This window comes from Mus caroli, chromosome 11 (assembly GCF_900094665.2).
Source record: "Mus caroli chromosome 11, CAROLI_EIJ_v1.1, whole genome shotgun sequence".
NCBI lineage: Eukaryota > Metazoa > Chordata > Mammalia > Rodentia > Muridae > Mus > Mus caroli.
The window spans coordinates 99,347,177-99,364,259 of NC_034580.1; the positions used below are offsets into that span (position 1 = coordinate 99,347,177).

Sequence of the window (17,083 nt, forward strand, 5' to 3'; positions counted from 1 at the left end):
TGAGTTCAAATCCCAGCAACCACATGATGGCTCACAACCATCTGTAACAAAAATCTGATGCCCTCTTCTGGAGTATCTGAGGACAGCTACAGTGTATACATATATATAAATAAATCTTTAAAAACAACAACAACAACAAAACCCCAAGCAGAGTGTGGTATCAGAAGGGAACCCCGTTTTCATGGACTGGTTGTGAAGACGAGGGGTAATATTTGTGGGACTCAATCAGCACAAAGCCCGGCTCATCTCCACGACTGACACCCAAGACACATTAGTTTATTATCACCACGCCATTTCCACTGCCCACTCAGGGACAGGCATGCCCACACGCTGGTAGAACCACTCTGGGTCACCAGGTGGACAAACTTCAGCTTAGAGTTATTTCCGAGATTCCCCTGAACAGGCTGCACACTCACCGGACTCGTAGGAGAGGAAACCAGAAGCTTCGGTCCGACTCTGCCAGATTCCAGGGCCTTCCAAGGGCCACTCCCTCGGCCAGCTGCTCCACTCACAGGACTAGAAGGCTGCTGGTCTGGAGTGCTCTGTGCAGGGCCAGCTTGGGCAGTGCCTAGCTGCTGCTCGTGGCCACCACTTGATGTCCCAGAGGATTTGTGGGCAGGAAAGAGCTCTTCAGATCCCTCAAAGTGCAGGTGTGTGCTGGTAGCTAGGCTATGGAGGGAGAGGGGGGTCTGGAACATGGGGGTGTCTGGCTCTTGGTTTGGTCCGCTGCTTGGTGCAGAATTTACCTGGGCTTTGCTGAATTCCGACAACACCCTAGAAGTTTGAAAGCAGACAAACAGAAACAAAGAGACCGCTGTGACAATCTGATGGTTAGGATGGCCACGATGACTGCAGCAGTGGTGGACCAGAAAGGCACTGACTATCAAAAGCAAACAAAGCGCCACTCACTGCACTCCTCGGCTCCCACACAGCCCTCCTCTCAAATTCCTCACTGAGGCCTGGACTTGGGCATGGTGGGCAGCAGGTGACCAGGGGCCCCATCTCAGGTGGCACAGTCAGATAGCAGGAATGAGAATCTGATGTGAGTGGAAACTGACTCCGCTCTGAAGAGGCTAACTGTGGGTCTGGAGAGTCTGCTTGGCAAACATATGGTCAATGGCTCCCCTCATCTGTGGCAGAGCCTCCTGAACAGGTAATGGCTCAGAGTGGGTCCCTCAATAGCTAAGAGGTGAGGCCCCCAAAGTCTGCTCTCTGAGACAGGGAACGGATGAGGTGAGGATGTGCTTTGACACAGGACAGTCACGGAGCTCCAGGGCTGCAGTGAGGTGGAATGGCCTCTTCAAGGTTGACTAGATAAGAGAAGCTTCCTGTCCCCCAAATCACTGCGGGGACTCAGTGATTTCCCAAATGGTGTGGAAGGGTGCACAAACACACAGGGCGTACCTCACTAAGTATCCTTGTGGGGTTACCGCCCCTTGTCCTCTTCGAGGGGTCACAGAGAGTCAACACTCCTGCCTTTGTATACATATACACTTCTGGGCCTTCTGGAATGTGCCCTGGCTAGTGACTGCTCCTCCCTCTCCTGGGAATCCAAGTTCCCTTTCTAGAATAAACTATTTGTTATCTCCTCTTTCACTTACAAAACATATATGCTATGGATAAATGCTGGTTCAAACAGCAACAAGGCTTTTGACTGGAGCCCAAAGATGGCATTGAGTTGGCCCCACTGGCTGAGATGGAGTAAGCTCCCCTTAAGGAAAGAATCTTAGAACGCAAAGTGCTTGCCTGGTCACCTGAACCAGAGTTCAGCTCTTACCTACACCACCCCAATCCCACCTACATTCCAAGACAATGGAGTCTGCAAGCTTCACCGACCCATTCCATTATAAACAAGTGACTTTCCCACAGATGCCAAGACACTTCAGTGGGTACAGGAACAGGCTTTCAGTAAATAGGTCTATGAAAAGGGGTCAATCACACAGAAAAGAATACAGCTGGCATGCTATCTCACACCACATATGTAAGTAACCAAATGCGTTAAAGACTTAAATAAGAGCTAAAGCTATAAAACTCTTAGAAGAAAATCTAGGTATAAATGTATCTTTGAGTTTTATGAGGAGATCCCCATGAAGCACATGAGCAACGGTCAGCATCCCTGACCACCAGGGAATGGGCACAGCCAGAAAGATGTCATCTAGCTAGAAGGGCTACAATAAAAGGGGGGGTGGGGGAGACTAACAAGCATTGGCAAATATTTGGGAAAATTAACTTTTTAAAAATTTATTTCTTATAGACCAGATCCCACACCTGCTATTTAGCCCAGGCTGGCCTTGAACCAGGGTTTCCTCCCTCTACCTCTCTTTCCCAACTAAGGAATTAGCTCGTCTATGTCAAGAGTACAAAATATAAGACGGCACCATTGCTATAAAAAGCAGTTTGGTAGCCCCTCAGAAAGTTAACCAGAGTTGCATGCAGCTCTTTACCAGGTCTACACCAATGAGAATCAAAACATGTCCAGGTAAAGACTGTTCACAGCACTATTACCTTAACAGTCAAAAGCAAAGAGCTTTGGATCTTGTAACTGTGCATTTGTGCCTGTACTCCTAGCACTTAGGAAGCAGAGGCAGGAAGACTGATAAGTTTGAGGTTAGACTGGTCTACATAGTGAGTTCCATGTCAGTCAGGGCTACATGGCAAAATCCTGCCTCAAAAACCTGACAGGAAAACAAAGGTGAATTTTATGATGTGTGAGCTTGGTATCCCATCTTCATAAACAAGACAGGTGGGAGTCTGGAGAGATGGCTTAGCAGCTAAGAGTGCCAGTGCCTCTTGCTGAGGACCAGGGTCTGATTCTCATTACTTACAAGTGTCTATAACTCTAGATCTGTGGGATATGAAGTGGCAGATATGGGGGAGAAGGAACCTTTATATAGTGTTAGAACTATGCAAATCAGTACAGGGGTTCCTCAAAAAACAAAATAGAACAACTGTATCCCACCAGCCACACTACTCCTGGGTAGGTCCCAGGAACTCGAGCCTTTGTGCAGCACTGTGGGGAAGTCATCAGCCAGGCACCACTGACAGCTGGGTAAGGACGACACGGTGGACACACAGCTGTGAGCAAGAACAAACTGCACCATTTATGGACAGGGAAATGAACGGGGTTGGAGACACTCATGTTAGTTATGAGAACTACGCCTTAGGAAGGCATGTATTATGTATCTTTTTTTCTCACATATAGGATCTAGGATTAAAAGACCTTGAAAACAGAAAGGGGAAATCACAGGGTGCAGTATGAGAAAAGGAGGAAGGCCAGGAAAAAGAGAAAAGAGGGATGTGATCCAAATACATATGTATATATGAAAATGCCAAAGTGAAATTATTTAAAAATATAATAATTATTATTATTATTATCATGGGTGGAGGGGCATGAGTCAGAGGATAACTTATCAAACTGGAGAAAGTGGTTCAAGGCCTTTTGATCCCAACACTTGGTAGGCAGAGGCAGGTGGATCTTTGAGCTCAAGACTAGCCTGGTCATAATGAGTTCCAAGGGCAACCGACACTACAAAGTGAGATGCTATTACAAGAAAAAAAAATGACGGAGAAGCTTGGGGTGGGGCTCACACCTGCTGCCCCAGCACTGCTCTGGCAGGAGGACTGAGTTCCGACTTGAATATCACAGTGAGTTCAAGGTGAGCCTAGGGGAACTGTGCTTCAAAATGAAAAGACTGAGCACAGATCTGTGAGTTCAAGGCTAACCTGGTGTTTACACAGTGAGTTTCAGGACAGTAAGAGCTACACAGAGAAACTTGTCTCAAAAAAAAAAAAAAAGGAAAAACGAGAAAAGAAAAAAAAAATTAAAGGCTGGGGATATATTTCAGTGGTAGAGTTTGCCAAGCATAAATGAGCTCTAAGTTCAACCCTCCATACTGTCTCCCCAACCCAAAAGGAAAAACCAAGAAGACCAAGAAACCCAAAACAATGAAAATCTACACATGTGACTCCTCCCCTTTTGGTGTGTGAGAGAAAGATTGTGTAAGTGCCAGGACAAGTCTGTGTGCAGGCCAGAGGGCACCCTCATGTGTCAGTCCTCAAACATCAGTTACCTGTTGTTTGAGACAGGGTCTCTCTCTCATTGGCCAGGAGCTCGCCTAGTGAGTTATGCTGGCTGGCCAGTGAGCCCCAGGGGTCCACCTGTCTCTGCCTCTGGAGCACTGGGATGACAAACGGCACCATCACTCCCAGACCTTTCAACATGGGTTCTGAGGATCCAATTCAGTTAAGGCAAGTGCTTCACCAACTAAGCCATCTCCTAGTCTCCTGTCTGTTTACATACATGTACATACATGTTTGTATGTATGTATGCATGCATGCATGTGTGTATGCATGCGAGGTGTGCAGACAACACCTTATGGAGCAGCAGTTCTGCCAAGCCAGGCAGGGCTTGGGTTTCCCTGACCATGCAGACCTTCATCCTTGTGATACACTGTTCTGTTTCACGGGCAGGTGAGGGCCACTGAAGAAAGCCCAGAGGTGATTCTCTAATGCTAAGGCTTCTGACAAATACCAACACAGTTCTGCAGAGGAAAGACTGTAAGAGCCAGAGGGGATGGTTGACACCAAGGAAACAGCGTCTTCCAGACACAACAACTAGGTCAGGATGTACAGGGGCAAAGTCGGGAGGATCTAGAAGTGGCAGGAGAGGAAACCATGATCAGAATATACTGCATGAAAAAATTACTTTCAATAAATACATATTCTAAAAAGTTTTGCAGCTGTTTATACAAAGACAAGTAATGAGAGAACTGATGTCACAGGTCCTATGTAGCAATTAATTACACAATCAAAATACCTATGCAGCACTCCTGACATCATCCCCCAAGGCGCTAAGCCCTTTACATCCTGACTCCTCCTTTATCCTCTTTCCTTTACAGTCTTATCCTCAAGTCAAGGTCAGGAAGGATGAGCAAGCAGAAGCCTGGTAAATGGACAACCCTGGCAGTTCAGTTGCTGAGACTACAGCCCTCCATAATTATAGTACAGATCCAAAGAACAGTCAGCCCACAGACCAAGCCGCATTTACTTTTTGCTAAACAGAACCCCTTACAAGTATTTGAGCAAGTGTCACCTGAAGTTATGTTTTGTGCTTTGTTTAAGAGTTGAAACATTAGCTGGGCGTGGTGGCACACGCCTTTAATCCCAGCACTGGGGAGGCAGAGGCAGGCGGATGGATTTCTGAGTTCGAGGCCGGCCTGGTCTACAAAGTGAGCACCTGCTTGTGGACGTTGTACATCGTGGTGCGCACTAGGCTCCGCACCACGATGTACAACGTCCACAAGCAGGGACAGCCAGGGCTATACAGTGAAACCCTGTCTCGAAAAACCAAAAAAAAAAAAAAAAAAAAAGAGTTGAAACATTAAGGACAGGGTACCTATGCCTAGTTAACATAAATGTTCACTATTATTAAAGAATAAAGTCAATCAAAGTGCTGCTGGGATCTTTAATTATTAACACACACACACTTAGAAATGCTGGTCTCTGCAGCTTCCAGGCTAACTTCAAGCCAGGTGTGGGAGTGCTTTTCTGTGAACCAGCTCTGGAGGATCGAGAGTTTAGGACCAGCCTAGCCTAGGCTACATGGTATAACTCCATCTTTAAAAAGAAAAATGCTGGTCCAGAGTCAACTCAGCAAGTAAAGGCACTTGCTGTCAACCCTGAGGACCAGACTTGGAAATTCTGGAGAGAACCAACTCCTGCAAGTTGTCCTCTGACCTCCACACGTGGGTATGGCATCCCTCTCAAAGAAGGTAACTTAAAGGTCCGAATCCGAGAACGGCAGCACGGCCTGTGCATGTGCCTCTGGGTGCTCCGGGCTCCAGTTACTACCATCATTGTCTGCTGCTTGTCTCTATCATCCTGACCCTCAACTCTGAGTTTTCCCACAAGAGCCATGTCAGTGATTCCTAGACAGGGTAGACAGTCACTGATTCAAAGACCTTGTGCTGGAATCTTCCCATCATAAGACTCATGAGAAATAAAGCGAAGGCACATGATCGCCTGAGAGAGGCAAGCTAGACTAAGTCATGCCGTATCACCCCACCCACCCCAGCACTTCAAAAGGCAGAGATTACTCCCCAGTTCGCTCTAAACTCCTCATCTGACACCTGAAATTGCCATCTCACAGACTCAGTACTCCACCTCTGGGGCCTACCACTCTCACATGAGCAGCTCACTGTCAGGTCTAAAGAAAACCCCATTTCCCAAGCTTCAAAAGGCTCCAAATATCCAGAAACTAGCTCAGCCTGGCTGCAGGAGGACTTAAAAAGACCAGCATTCCTCAGGAAGTTGTGAAACTGTTTCCACCTCCCAGGAGGAGTCACTTCCCTTACCTCTGGCAGAGGACACATGGCTTTCTTTCCAACTGACATGTACCTGTAGTAGCACAAAGCACACGCTGGCCTACAGGCTGTCTCAGTGTCACGAGTACCTGCCATACATTCCAAAGCTAACTGGCGCCCCAGCCCTTCCTTCTCCCCTCCCCGATGCCTGTTTGTTCTTTGCTTTCCCCTGCCTGGTGTGTTCGCCATGCTCTGCCTCTGCCTATCTATTCTCCCTTTTCTCACTGATAGCTCTGGCCAGGTCCAGTCTGCAGGTCGTGTCCCGTCTACTTCTTTCTCTCTCTGCTCAACTTGCAAACCGTGGAGGCAGTCCTGGAAACTGGGTCTTCTGTGAGCCCTGCTCACACATCTATCCTATCTCAGGCGGCAACCTGGAAGGACCTGAACCAAGGCTGTAGGATGTGCAGTGGTAGTGAAAAGATCCTCGACATGAGCTGACGAAAGAACACAGTCTTAACTGAAGGATAACTCAACAAGTTACCAAATACCCGCAACCGTGACACTACCTCCCACTGGCATGACTATGAGACTGTGGGACATTCCTAGCAGAGTTGTTAACAGACAGCATTTGTGGAAACTGAAGGCTAGTTTTTCTTCATTCAATTCTTGTGCTTCTAGGAGCTGAGTCATGTAAACGATGAACAATATACATCAGAAAAGAAAGAAGAGGTTTGTCACACCAGCTATACAGAATAGACATGTACTACTTTTTGTAGAAAAGGGAAGAAATAGGAAGAAAATTTAAACAGAAAATAAAGTAAAAACACACTGTATCTGTTACTGATACATTTAGGAACCTGGAACCCCATGTACTCAGGAGGTGGAAGCAGAAGGATCAAAGAGTTCAAGGCCAGCCTCTGCTCTAAAGCAAGTCTTTGGCCATCTTGAGCTACAGTATAAGGCCCTGTCTCACAAAAATAAACAAAATTAAATAAAAACCGAAAAGCTTTGGGGTTTGGGGATGTAGTTCAGGGGTAGAGAGTGTGTCTAGCTCGTGGAAGGCCCTGGTTTGATCCCCAGCACTCCACAGGAACGTGGGGTGTGAAGAAGGATCTCCCAGGGCTGACAGCACAGCTCCAGGCAGACAGCTTAGCTAGCACTGGAGAGAGGGGTGGGAGCTCTGCCTCATTCCCTTCTCTGGTTAATCGAGGAACTAAAGGAATCTGCTCTGCATGCTCCTACTCCCCACCTGCTCAGGCTCTGTGCCTGCCAGGCCTTCTGCACGGTCACAGCCTAGGCACTCTTCTACACCGTACTGGCTGGAAGTTGTGCACACACCCTCATCTATTAGCTCCTTTCCTCTAGGTGAAAAAGACATATTTTCTAAGGACCTCAGAGAGGCCAAAGCCTCGGTTCAACTCTGAGTCCTAGATCTACTCTCCAGCTGGGAGTGGGGCTCACACCTCTAATGCCAGTACTTAGGGAAACGAGATGAGTCCCAGGCTAGACTGGGCTACAGAGAAAAGTCTCGGCTCAACTCTGAGTCCTAGATCTACTCTCCAGCTGGGAGTGGGGCTCACACCTCTAATGCCAGTACTTAGGGAAACGAGATGAGTCCCAGGCTAGCCTGGGCTACAGAGAAAAGTCTTTTCAAAAAAGCCCAAAGCAACTCATTCTCCCCACTGTGCTATTTCCTCAGTCACAGGGAGAGCCCTGCTTCCTTTGCCTTCTTTATACCCCACCATTTGGTGACAGTCACATGTAAGGAAGGCAGAGTAAGGGTGAGGGGGGTACTCACTCTTGCAGAGACCTGTCGGAGTCATCGGCGTTTGCCGTGCCCAGATCTGAGTCGTAGGACATGGGTTCCTCAGAATGATCTGGACTCTTGGGACCATTCTCTTGGAGCAGGCAGCTGTCAGAATTTAGGCTGCAGGACAGCTGGGATGAACTGGCTGTGTCCAGGCTGAGGGAAGAGGCAGTGAGCTTCCTGTTCCTGCGGATCTTATGGCCTGAGTGTTGGACTTCGATGTCCTCAGAGCCCGAGGAATGGGAAATTGAATCCAGAGACTCTTTCCGCTGTAGTTCTGCACCAGAGGTAGTGAGAGGGTCGAGTTCAGAGAGGGGGCAAAGTCCAGAGAGCGACAATGGGGTGAGTGTCCATTCATTTAAGATGGCTGACTTGTAGGAGAGTTCGAAGGACAAGGATGTTAGTCCTTGCAGGAAGCTCAGGAGGAACTCAGCCTCCTCGGCATCGCGAAGCAGGGCTGTGGGCTGATAGTACTCACACAACCGTGCAGGTTCCTGCAGGAGCAGTTTCAGATAGCACTCCATCAGACCGTCATTGAGGGCCAACCGCAGCCAGGCCCGGCAACGGCCTACATCTGTGTTGATGAACACCAGGTGCTCCAAATCTGAGACAATGTGTCTGCAGGGGGACAGAGCAGATGTGTTGCAAGAAACTGCCTCAAATCTCAGAGATGCGGTTCAAGCTACTGCTTAGCAAGAACGAGTGATAAAGTACTGCAAACATGATCGTATTCAGACATAAAATTCTGGGGTCGATGTCTCGGGAATACAGGAAAGCTGAGCTGTTGAGCTCTAGCTACCAAACATCATCTGCTAACCCAGGACATACCGGCTGAGTCCAACCCCAGTTCCTAGGGAATAAAGCCAGAGCATGTGCACACCAGGCAAGCATTCGACTACTGAGATTCGCTCTCAGTCGAGAGCAGCTGGCACTGCAGGGAACACTCAGACCCTAGTTGTACAAACTCAGTTTCCAAAGCTTCGGTCTGACACAGCCACAGTCCCCTTCTCTGCTGCCACAGTGTCCTGTGCAGAAGTGTACCCCCAGTCCTCTGGACTCAGTGTAAGCTGTACTTAACTTCGGCAGTACCACTGACTGGCTAACTGACTCAGGGTAACACTGAGCTGGATATAGAGACAACTAGAGACTCATTCTCTGGGACTGGAGCGGTGGCTCAGTGGTTAAGAGCACTTGCTGTGCTTCCAGAAGATCTGAGTTCAAGTCCCAGCACATATGTTGAGTGCCTCACAAGTACTTATAACTCCAGCTCCAGGGGATCTGATTATCTCTTCTGGACTCCATAGGCACCCACATGCATGTGGCATAGACACACAGACACACACACTCATACACACAAACTTAATACAAAACTAAAAACAAAGAAACCCACTGTTACTTGGAAAAGAGCTAAAAAAACCAAGACAGGGCAGTATCAGCAGGTACAGGAAGGCAGACCAAAGACTGACAAGGTGTCTTCAGGCACTTAACACTTTACAGAGGCGGTGCCAGATACCAGCATAGGGTCTAAGCAGCCAAGGACAAGGCCAAAGACAGGGCCTTAGGGTGAATATTCAGAAATATATCTGGCTTCTTGGCTAAGTGCCACACATTCCTCATCATGAACATAAAGTTTAGAACACAGGAGCTGGAGAAATGGCTCACTAGTTAAAAGTACTGGCTGCTTTTGCAGAGGACCCAGGTTCTATTTTCAGCACTCACATGGTGGCTCAGTCATCTGTAGGTCCAGTTCCCAGGGATCTGGCATCCTCTTTTGGCTTGTGTGCCCTGCACCAGACACATACATGGTGCACAGATACTCATGTAGGGGGGATACTTACACATATAAAATTAAAAAAAAACATATATTTTAAATTTAGAAGACAGACTCGAATATTCAAAGGCAAGTCAGCAACATTTCCTGCTGGGCATGGTGGCGCACACCTTTGATCCCAGCACTCGGGAGGCAGAGGCAGGTGGTTTTCTGAGTTCGAGGCCAGCCTGGTCTACAGACTGAGTTCCAGGACAGCCAGGGTTATACAGAGAAACCCTGTCTTGAAAAAAAAAAGGGGGGCTGGTGAGATGGCTCAGTGGGTAAGAGCACCCGACTGCTCTTCCAGAGGTCCAGAGTTCAAATCCCAGCAACAACATGGTGGCTCACAACCATCCGTAACGAGATCTGGCGCCCTCTTCTGGAGTTTCTGAGGACAGCTACAGTGTACTTACATATAATAAATAAATAAATCTTTAAAAAAAAAAAAAAAAAAAAAAAAAAAAAAAAAGAAAAAAAAAAGGAGAGGGGGTACTTTAGTCTTCTCAGGCCACACCACTCAGCAGTAAGTACATGACTCAGCCTAGTGGAGTCTAAAGGTCATTAGTGCTGGGGTGAGGAGAAGCCACAGGCTCTAGAGGAGTGTCTCAGGGTCTGGAGACAAGCCTTCCTTAAGCCTAGCCCTACAGTCACTGCATAGTGACCACACCACACCACTGCTTCTGGCTGCGCCACCCTGGAGAGGAGCCCAGTGCCCCAGGCTGACGCTCCTCTCTCCCTGACGGCCCTCACCTGTGGGTGACGGCTTTCAGAAGCGGCCAGAAGACAGGCTGAGGCAGAGCCTTCTGATGAGTGTGTTTCTTCCTTTTGCCACCAGCCTCGGCGCGGATGTGCTTGGCATGCAGGCCGTGGATGAACACAGCCTCCAGGGCACTGCACATGGCGTTGGCATCTCCATCTTCACTGGTGACCACTGTGTCCAGAGACACATGCTGTTTCTGCAGAGCCTTCACGGATCCCACGAGCTTCTTCTTGATGACCTAAGTTGTGTCAAACACAAGGGCAGACTTTAGAGGGAAATCCTATGTGGAGCCCCTGGAATGTAGTCCAAGGTCTGTTTTTCAATGTGTGTGACCACACACACTTAATGTATGTAACCTAGACTCCTTCTGCAAAGCTAGCTACTGTGGCATGTGAAGATCCGGCATACAGAAGAAATGGTTTTGTACATCTATTTTTTTTTAAAGAAAAAGTTTTAATTAAACTTATTAATGTATGTGTGAGTGTTTGGCCTACATGTATGTATGTGTATCACATGTGTGCCTAGTGTCTGAGGTTAGAAGAGGGTATCAAATTCCCTAAAACTGGAGTTATGGATGGTTGTGGACCACACACCATGTAGATACTGAAAATCAAACCCAGATCCTCTACAAGAGCAACAAGTGCTTTTAACCACTGAAGCATCTCCCCAGCCCTATCTCTCCCTCTCTCGCTTTTTAAAATATCTATTTATTTATTTTACGTACGTGAGTACATACAAGGTCACTGTCTTCAGACACACCAGAAGGGGGCATCGGATCCCATTACAGATGGTTATGAGCCACCAAGTGGTTGCTGAGAATTGAACTCAGGACCTCTGGAAGAGTAGTCAGTGCTCTTAACTGCTGAGCCACCTCGCCAGCCCAGTATCTTTTGGTTTTTAAAACTAAACATCAATCCTGTATTTTACTGAAGTGGTGGCTTGGGGGCACACTGCAGAGATAAGCTAAGGAGGCAGAGGATTTCTTTAGAACAATAACAAAGAAAGGACCAGCAAGTGTGGCTCAAGAGCATGCTTGACAGTTACAGCCCTCCATTAGATCCCCAACACTGTGGGGAGGAAAGACCAGTCAAGACCACAGATGTATAATTAGATTAGCTAAGAGTCTAGGCCTAGAGCAAAGCTCTGAAGGGTTTCTGTAGCCCTGGCTGTCCTGGAATTCACTTTGTAGACCAGGCTGCCCTTGAATCTAGGGATCTGTCTGAACCACCACGCCCTGCAGAGGCCACTGCTTGAAGACAGGAACTGGTTTTTCACTTCTCCTCATGTCTAACACTTGCCACCGTGTCTGACACAATAACATATATAAGGCATGCCATTCCAAATTACACCAGGTGCTGGTGGGAAAATTATACAGTCATAGACATGAGTGTATCAAATCATTAGTGTTTAGCACAGAACTAGACAGAACTGCAGAAGAACCGGTTTGAAGCAAGTGTTACGTTATAGATAAATACTTCACTTTTATTCTGACTTAATCTGAACAGAAAGTGTTGTTTGGAAAGTTGAATTTTAAAAATTAACAAGTTATAATTTACACTAACGTCTCTGGTTTAAATTCTGGTTTGTTTGTTTTGCCTTTTTTTTTTTTCCCCTTGGTTTTTTGAGACAGGATTTCTCTGTATAGCCCTGGCTGTCCTGGAACTCACTCTGTAGACCAGGCTGGCCTCGAACTCAGAAATCCACCTGCCTCTGTCTCCCGAGTGCTGGGATTAAAGGCGTGTGCCACCACGCCCGGCTTGCTTTGCTATTTTTGATCCTCCCAAGAAGTAACCGCATTCTTGAATTTTGGTTAAATTTTACTTTCACAAATTATTACTACTACTGCTACTATTTTAGTTTATTGACACTGAGGATGGTGGCACATTCCTTTAATCTCAGCACTCAGGAGGCAGAAGCAGGCAGATCTCTGTAAGCCTGAGGCTAACCTCGTCTACATAAGGAGTTCCAGATCAGCCAGGGCTAAACAGTAAGGCCCTGTCTCAAATGAAACAACCAACCAAGCAGATTCATTTATAATGGCTGTTGAGAGGAGAATCCGTCTTCTATAGGATGCGCACGAGTAGGCTGTCAGTCCCCCATTTGCAGAAGAGCATTACTAAGGAGCTTAGCAGATTATATCCATAAGTACGTGTTTGTGTACGTGTGAGGGTAGCAACAAGAAGCGCAGAAGAAGAGATCATGAACTTGGAAGTGAGTGGGGGAGTCATAGGAGGAGCTGGAGGTAGGAGGGCTAGAAACGACACAGTGCTCACATATGAAATCCTAAAAAAAAAAAAGAAAAGAAAAAAAAAGAAAAAGGTTTGCTTGGCGGGAGCTGGACAGATGGCTCAGCTTAGGAGCACTGGCTGCTCTTGTAGAGGACCAGGTGTGCTGCCTAGTATGCACATGGAACTCACATCTGTAACTACAGTACAGAACTCTGACGCCCTCTTCTGGCCTCCACAGGCACTGTGTGTGCATGTGATACATTTACAGTTTTGGGCAAAATGTTCATATAAAAATAAAACCTCTAGGCCGGGCAGTGGTGGCACACACCTTTAATCCCAGCACTCGGGAGGCAGAGGAAGGTGGATTCCTGAGTTCAAGGCCAGCCTGGTCTACAAAGTGAGTTCCAAGACAGCCAGGGCTACACAAGAGAAACCCTGTCTCGAAAAAACAAAAGAAACAAAACAAAAAACCGAAAAAATAAAACCTCTAAAAAAAAACCTTACTTTTAGTTTATGTGTATATTTTGCGTTCATGTAAGTGCACTGTGTGTGTGTTTGTGTGTGTGTGTTTGTGTTTTCGCGGTACTCATAGGGACTAGAAGAGGATGGTGCATCCCCCTGGAACTGGAATAATAGGCAGTTGTGAACTAACACACTGGGTACTAGAAACTGAATCAGGGTCCTCTCAGCAAGTAAGGCCAGGAGTGGTGGCACACGCCTTTAATCCCAGTGCCTGATCTTTGAGGCCAGACTGTTGCACTAGTGAGTTCAAGGACAGCCAGGGCTACAAGAGAAAATTTCAAACAAAATAAAAACTAACCAAACAAAACCCAGTAGCAAGTGCGCTTAACTCTCAGGCACCTCTCCAGTATTATTTTATGTTTTTATTATTACTTTTAATCATAGATGTATTCCTAAACAAATAACACCAAAAGCCCAAGGGTTTTATTGCATTTACTCTGTCTACAATTAATTAAACTTCTTGATCTGAAGATTTACAGTCAATAAAACACAGAAAGTTTTGGAAAGGGAAGTTCAGGGTTTTGTAGCATACTCAGAGATTGTGCAACCTGTGCCATTAACTAATTTTAGAGCATTTCAACACCACTGAAACAAACAGTGTGTATTCATGGCAGGGGGTGGGGGTGGCTGCAGGGTAATCTGACTCAACAGATTTATCTATTCTGGACATTTCAAAGAAATGGAAACATACAGCATGTGACTTGGAGTTTGGTTTCTATGACTCGGCATGTGTTCACGGGTTATCCGTATTACAGCACATTATTAGAACGTAGTTCCTTCTTACTGTCAGGTAAGACCACTTACATCTACTGCATGGATATACCAAGCTTTATTTATTTCGCCATTCATGAGAAAGCGAATACCTGGCTGGATGGTACTTCTTGACTACAGTGCTGCTCTGAGCGTTTTTTATCTACATCTTTATGAAGATGTACTTCCAGGTCTAGAACCAATGAGCCATTGACATGTGAGCTCCCACAGTGACAGTCTTGCAACCCTGACTGCTAAAAGCTGAGGACTTACACGTGACTTGGAGGCTGTCTTGATAGTTAAGTTTAAGGCCAGCCTAGACTACATAGTAAAACCTGCCTTCAAATCCAAAGAATCGTTAAATCATATAAAATCTGTGCTCTCCATGCAAGCCTGGGGATGTGGCTCAGGGGTAGAGCACTGCCTATTATCTGTGGGATCTTGTATTTCATCCTCAACACCAGAAGGAAAAGGAATTGAAAACAACCTTGCCGGGCAGTGCGTGGTGGCGCACACCTTTAATCCCAACACTTGGGAGGCAGAGGCAGGTGAATTTCTGAGTTCAAGGCCAGCCTGGTCTACAGAGTAAGTTCCAGGACAGCCAGGGTGACACAGAGAAACCCCATCTTGAAACAACAACAACAACAAACAACCCCCCAAAATCCCAAAACCAATCTCAAGGAGCTGGAGAGATGGCTTAGTGGTTAAGAGCACTAACTGCTCTTCCAGAGGCCCTGAGTTCAAATCCCAGCAACAACATGGTGGCACAACCATCTGTTATGAAATCTGATGTGTCTGAAGACAGCTACAGTGTACTTATATATAATAAATAAATAAATCAAAAGAAGTAAAAAAAAAAAAAAAACCCCAAAACCTCAAAAGGCCTATTTCTGTTTTCTAGGAAACAGAACTGTTTGCCAAAGTAGCCATGATCTTTACATTCTCAGAGATTAGAGAAGAGGTCTAGCTTTTTCATTTTTTTGTCAACACTTGCTGTTGTCTTTCTTATTACAGTCACCTTAATAGAGTGAAGCAACACCTTACCATGGCTTTCTCTTACATTTCCCTGGGTTTAATAGCAATTAATTTAAAAGTAATCAATAGTAATAGAAAAAGCATTGTTTTGTGTACTTACTGGTTTATTTGTACATCTTCCTTGGAGAAATCCTTTGTCCACTGTATAACTTGTTTTTATGTGTGCTGTGTGGGCTTGTGTGTGTCAGTGCATGTGCAGATCAACATATACATGTGGGCTGAGTGTCTAAGTCACACTACACATTAATCTATTTTGTTATTATTGTGGTTTTTCCATACAGGGTTTTTCTCTGTAGCTCTGGCAGTCCTAGCACTCTGTAGACCAGGCTAGCCTGGAACTCAGAGATGCACCAGCCTCTGCCTCCCAAGTGCTGGGATTAAAGCATGAGCCCCTAGGCCCAGCACACATACACTATTCTTATAGGTTATGTCTCTTACTGAACTTGTGCTCAGCGATTCATGGCCTACCTGGCCAGTGAACCCTGGGGATTTCTCAGAAATGTGCCCTCCCTCTCCCTAACTGGGGTTATAGATAAAGACTGCCACAAGGGTTCTGGAGATTCAAACACAGGGCTTCACACCAGCACACACCATGGATAGCCATTTCCCAGCCCTCAGACTCTCTCTGAAAGGCTGAAATAGTTCTCACTCTATTTTGTGTACCAGACCTTTTTCAGAGATAATATCTTCTCTTTTTCTATGGACACTATCTTTTCATCCCCCCTCCAACACTTTATGAAGTGTCCTTTGAAGCAAAGATTTCAATCTCCGGGTTGAATTTTAAATGTTACTTAAAATATATTATACATTATATAAAAGGCTCAAACTATTTTCAACTGAGTGCCTACCAAGTGCTGTGTCGGGGAATGCGGGGATAACTAGGCTTAAGCCTCAAGGGGCGGGTCTGTGCACCTCTTGCTAGGAGTAGGTGAGGGCTCTGCTCCAGAGGGCCCAGCGTGAAACAGGAATGACATCACAGGCCTAGCTGGAAGCCAGCACGGGAACAGGTAGAGCTGGCCCTCTAGTGGCCAGGAAAGGGAAGGCAGCTCTCTGAGGGCAGCAGCTCCTTGTGGCAGAAGATTCTGGTAACTAGAGAGCAGTACTGGGAGGAAAGGATTTTCCAAAGAAGTCACCATAGGATTCCATTGAATCAAAAAGCTATATGACCTCCTGCCTTTCCAAGGACACAGCAGCCAGTCCAGAGCACCTAGGCAAGTCCAGGGCCAAGCACAGGGAAAAACAAAACAAAACAAAGAAACAAAGAAACAAAACAAAACAAAACAAAAAACATGACTACGAGAGGTTGTTGAAGAGGTTCTGGTAAACTGGCCACAAATATGTTTGCTTAAAGTTTCCCTGGAAAGCAGTATATGACAAAGATATGTATGTATATATGCAGCCAACTTAACCCCACTATTGAAACTAATGAAATCAGCTTCGTCAGACAAAACTGAGGGCTTGAGCACACTGTAAAGTGCACACAAGCATGAAGACCTGAGTGGAATCCTCAGCACCCACATAAAAAACTGCGCACAGTGACATCTGCTGTCTCAGCACTGGGGAGAGGGAGAGAGGAGAATTCCAGGACTTGCTGCCCAACTAGTCCAACCAAATCAGCAAGCTCCAAAGTCAGTGAGAGACCCGGTCTCAAAAAGCAAGTGTGGGTGATTGGCAGGATGGCTCAGTCTGCAGAACCCACATGATGGAAAGAGAAAACAGACTCCTATAGGTTTTCCATGACATGCACAGACAGACAGACAGACAGACATGCTAAAGGGCATATATACAGACAGACACACACACACACACACACGAGACAGAGAGAGAGGAGAGAGAGAGAGAGAGAGAGAGAGAGAGAGAGAGAGAGAG

At 46.4% G+C, this 17,083-nt stretch overlaps 1 protein-coding gene across 1 annotated transcript in view; it reads right to left on the reverse strand.

Moving 5' to 3' along the window:
* Positions 1 to 17,083, reverse strand: part of Plekhm1 (pleckstrin homology and RUN domain containing M1) — a 49,422-nt gene that overhangs the window by 23,061 nt on the left and 9,278 nt on the right. Inside the window, exons 3-5 of the mRNA XM_021176304.2 lie at positions 10,670 to 10,917; positions 8,101 to 8,727; positions 417 to 774 (exon numbers count right to left, since the gene is read on the reverse strand). Coding sequence (XP_021031963.1) covers positions 417 to 774; positions 8,101 to 8,727; positions 10,670 to 10,917 — 1,233 coding nt within the window. The remainder of the gene's footprint in view (positions 1 to 416; positions 775 to 8,100; positions 8,728 to 10,669; positions 10,918 to 17,083) is intronic.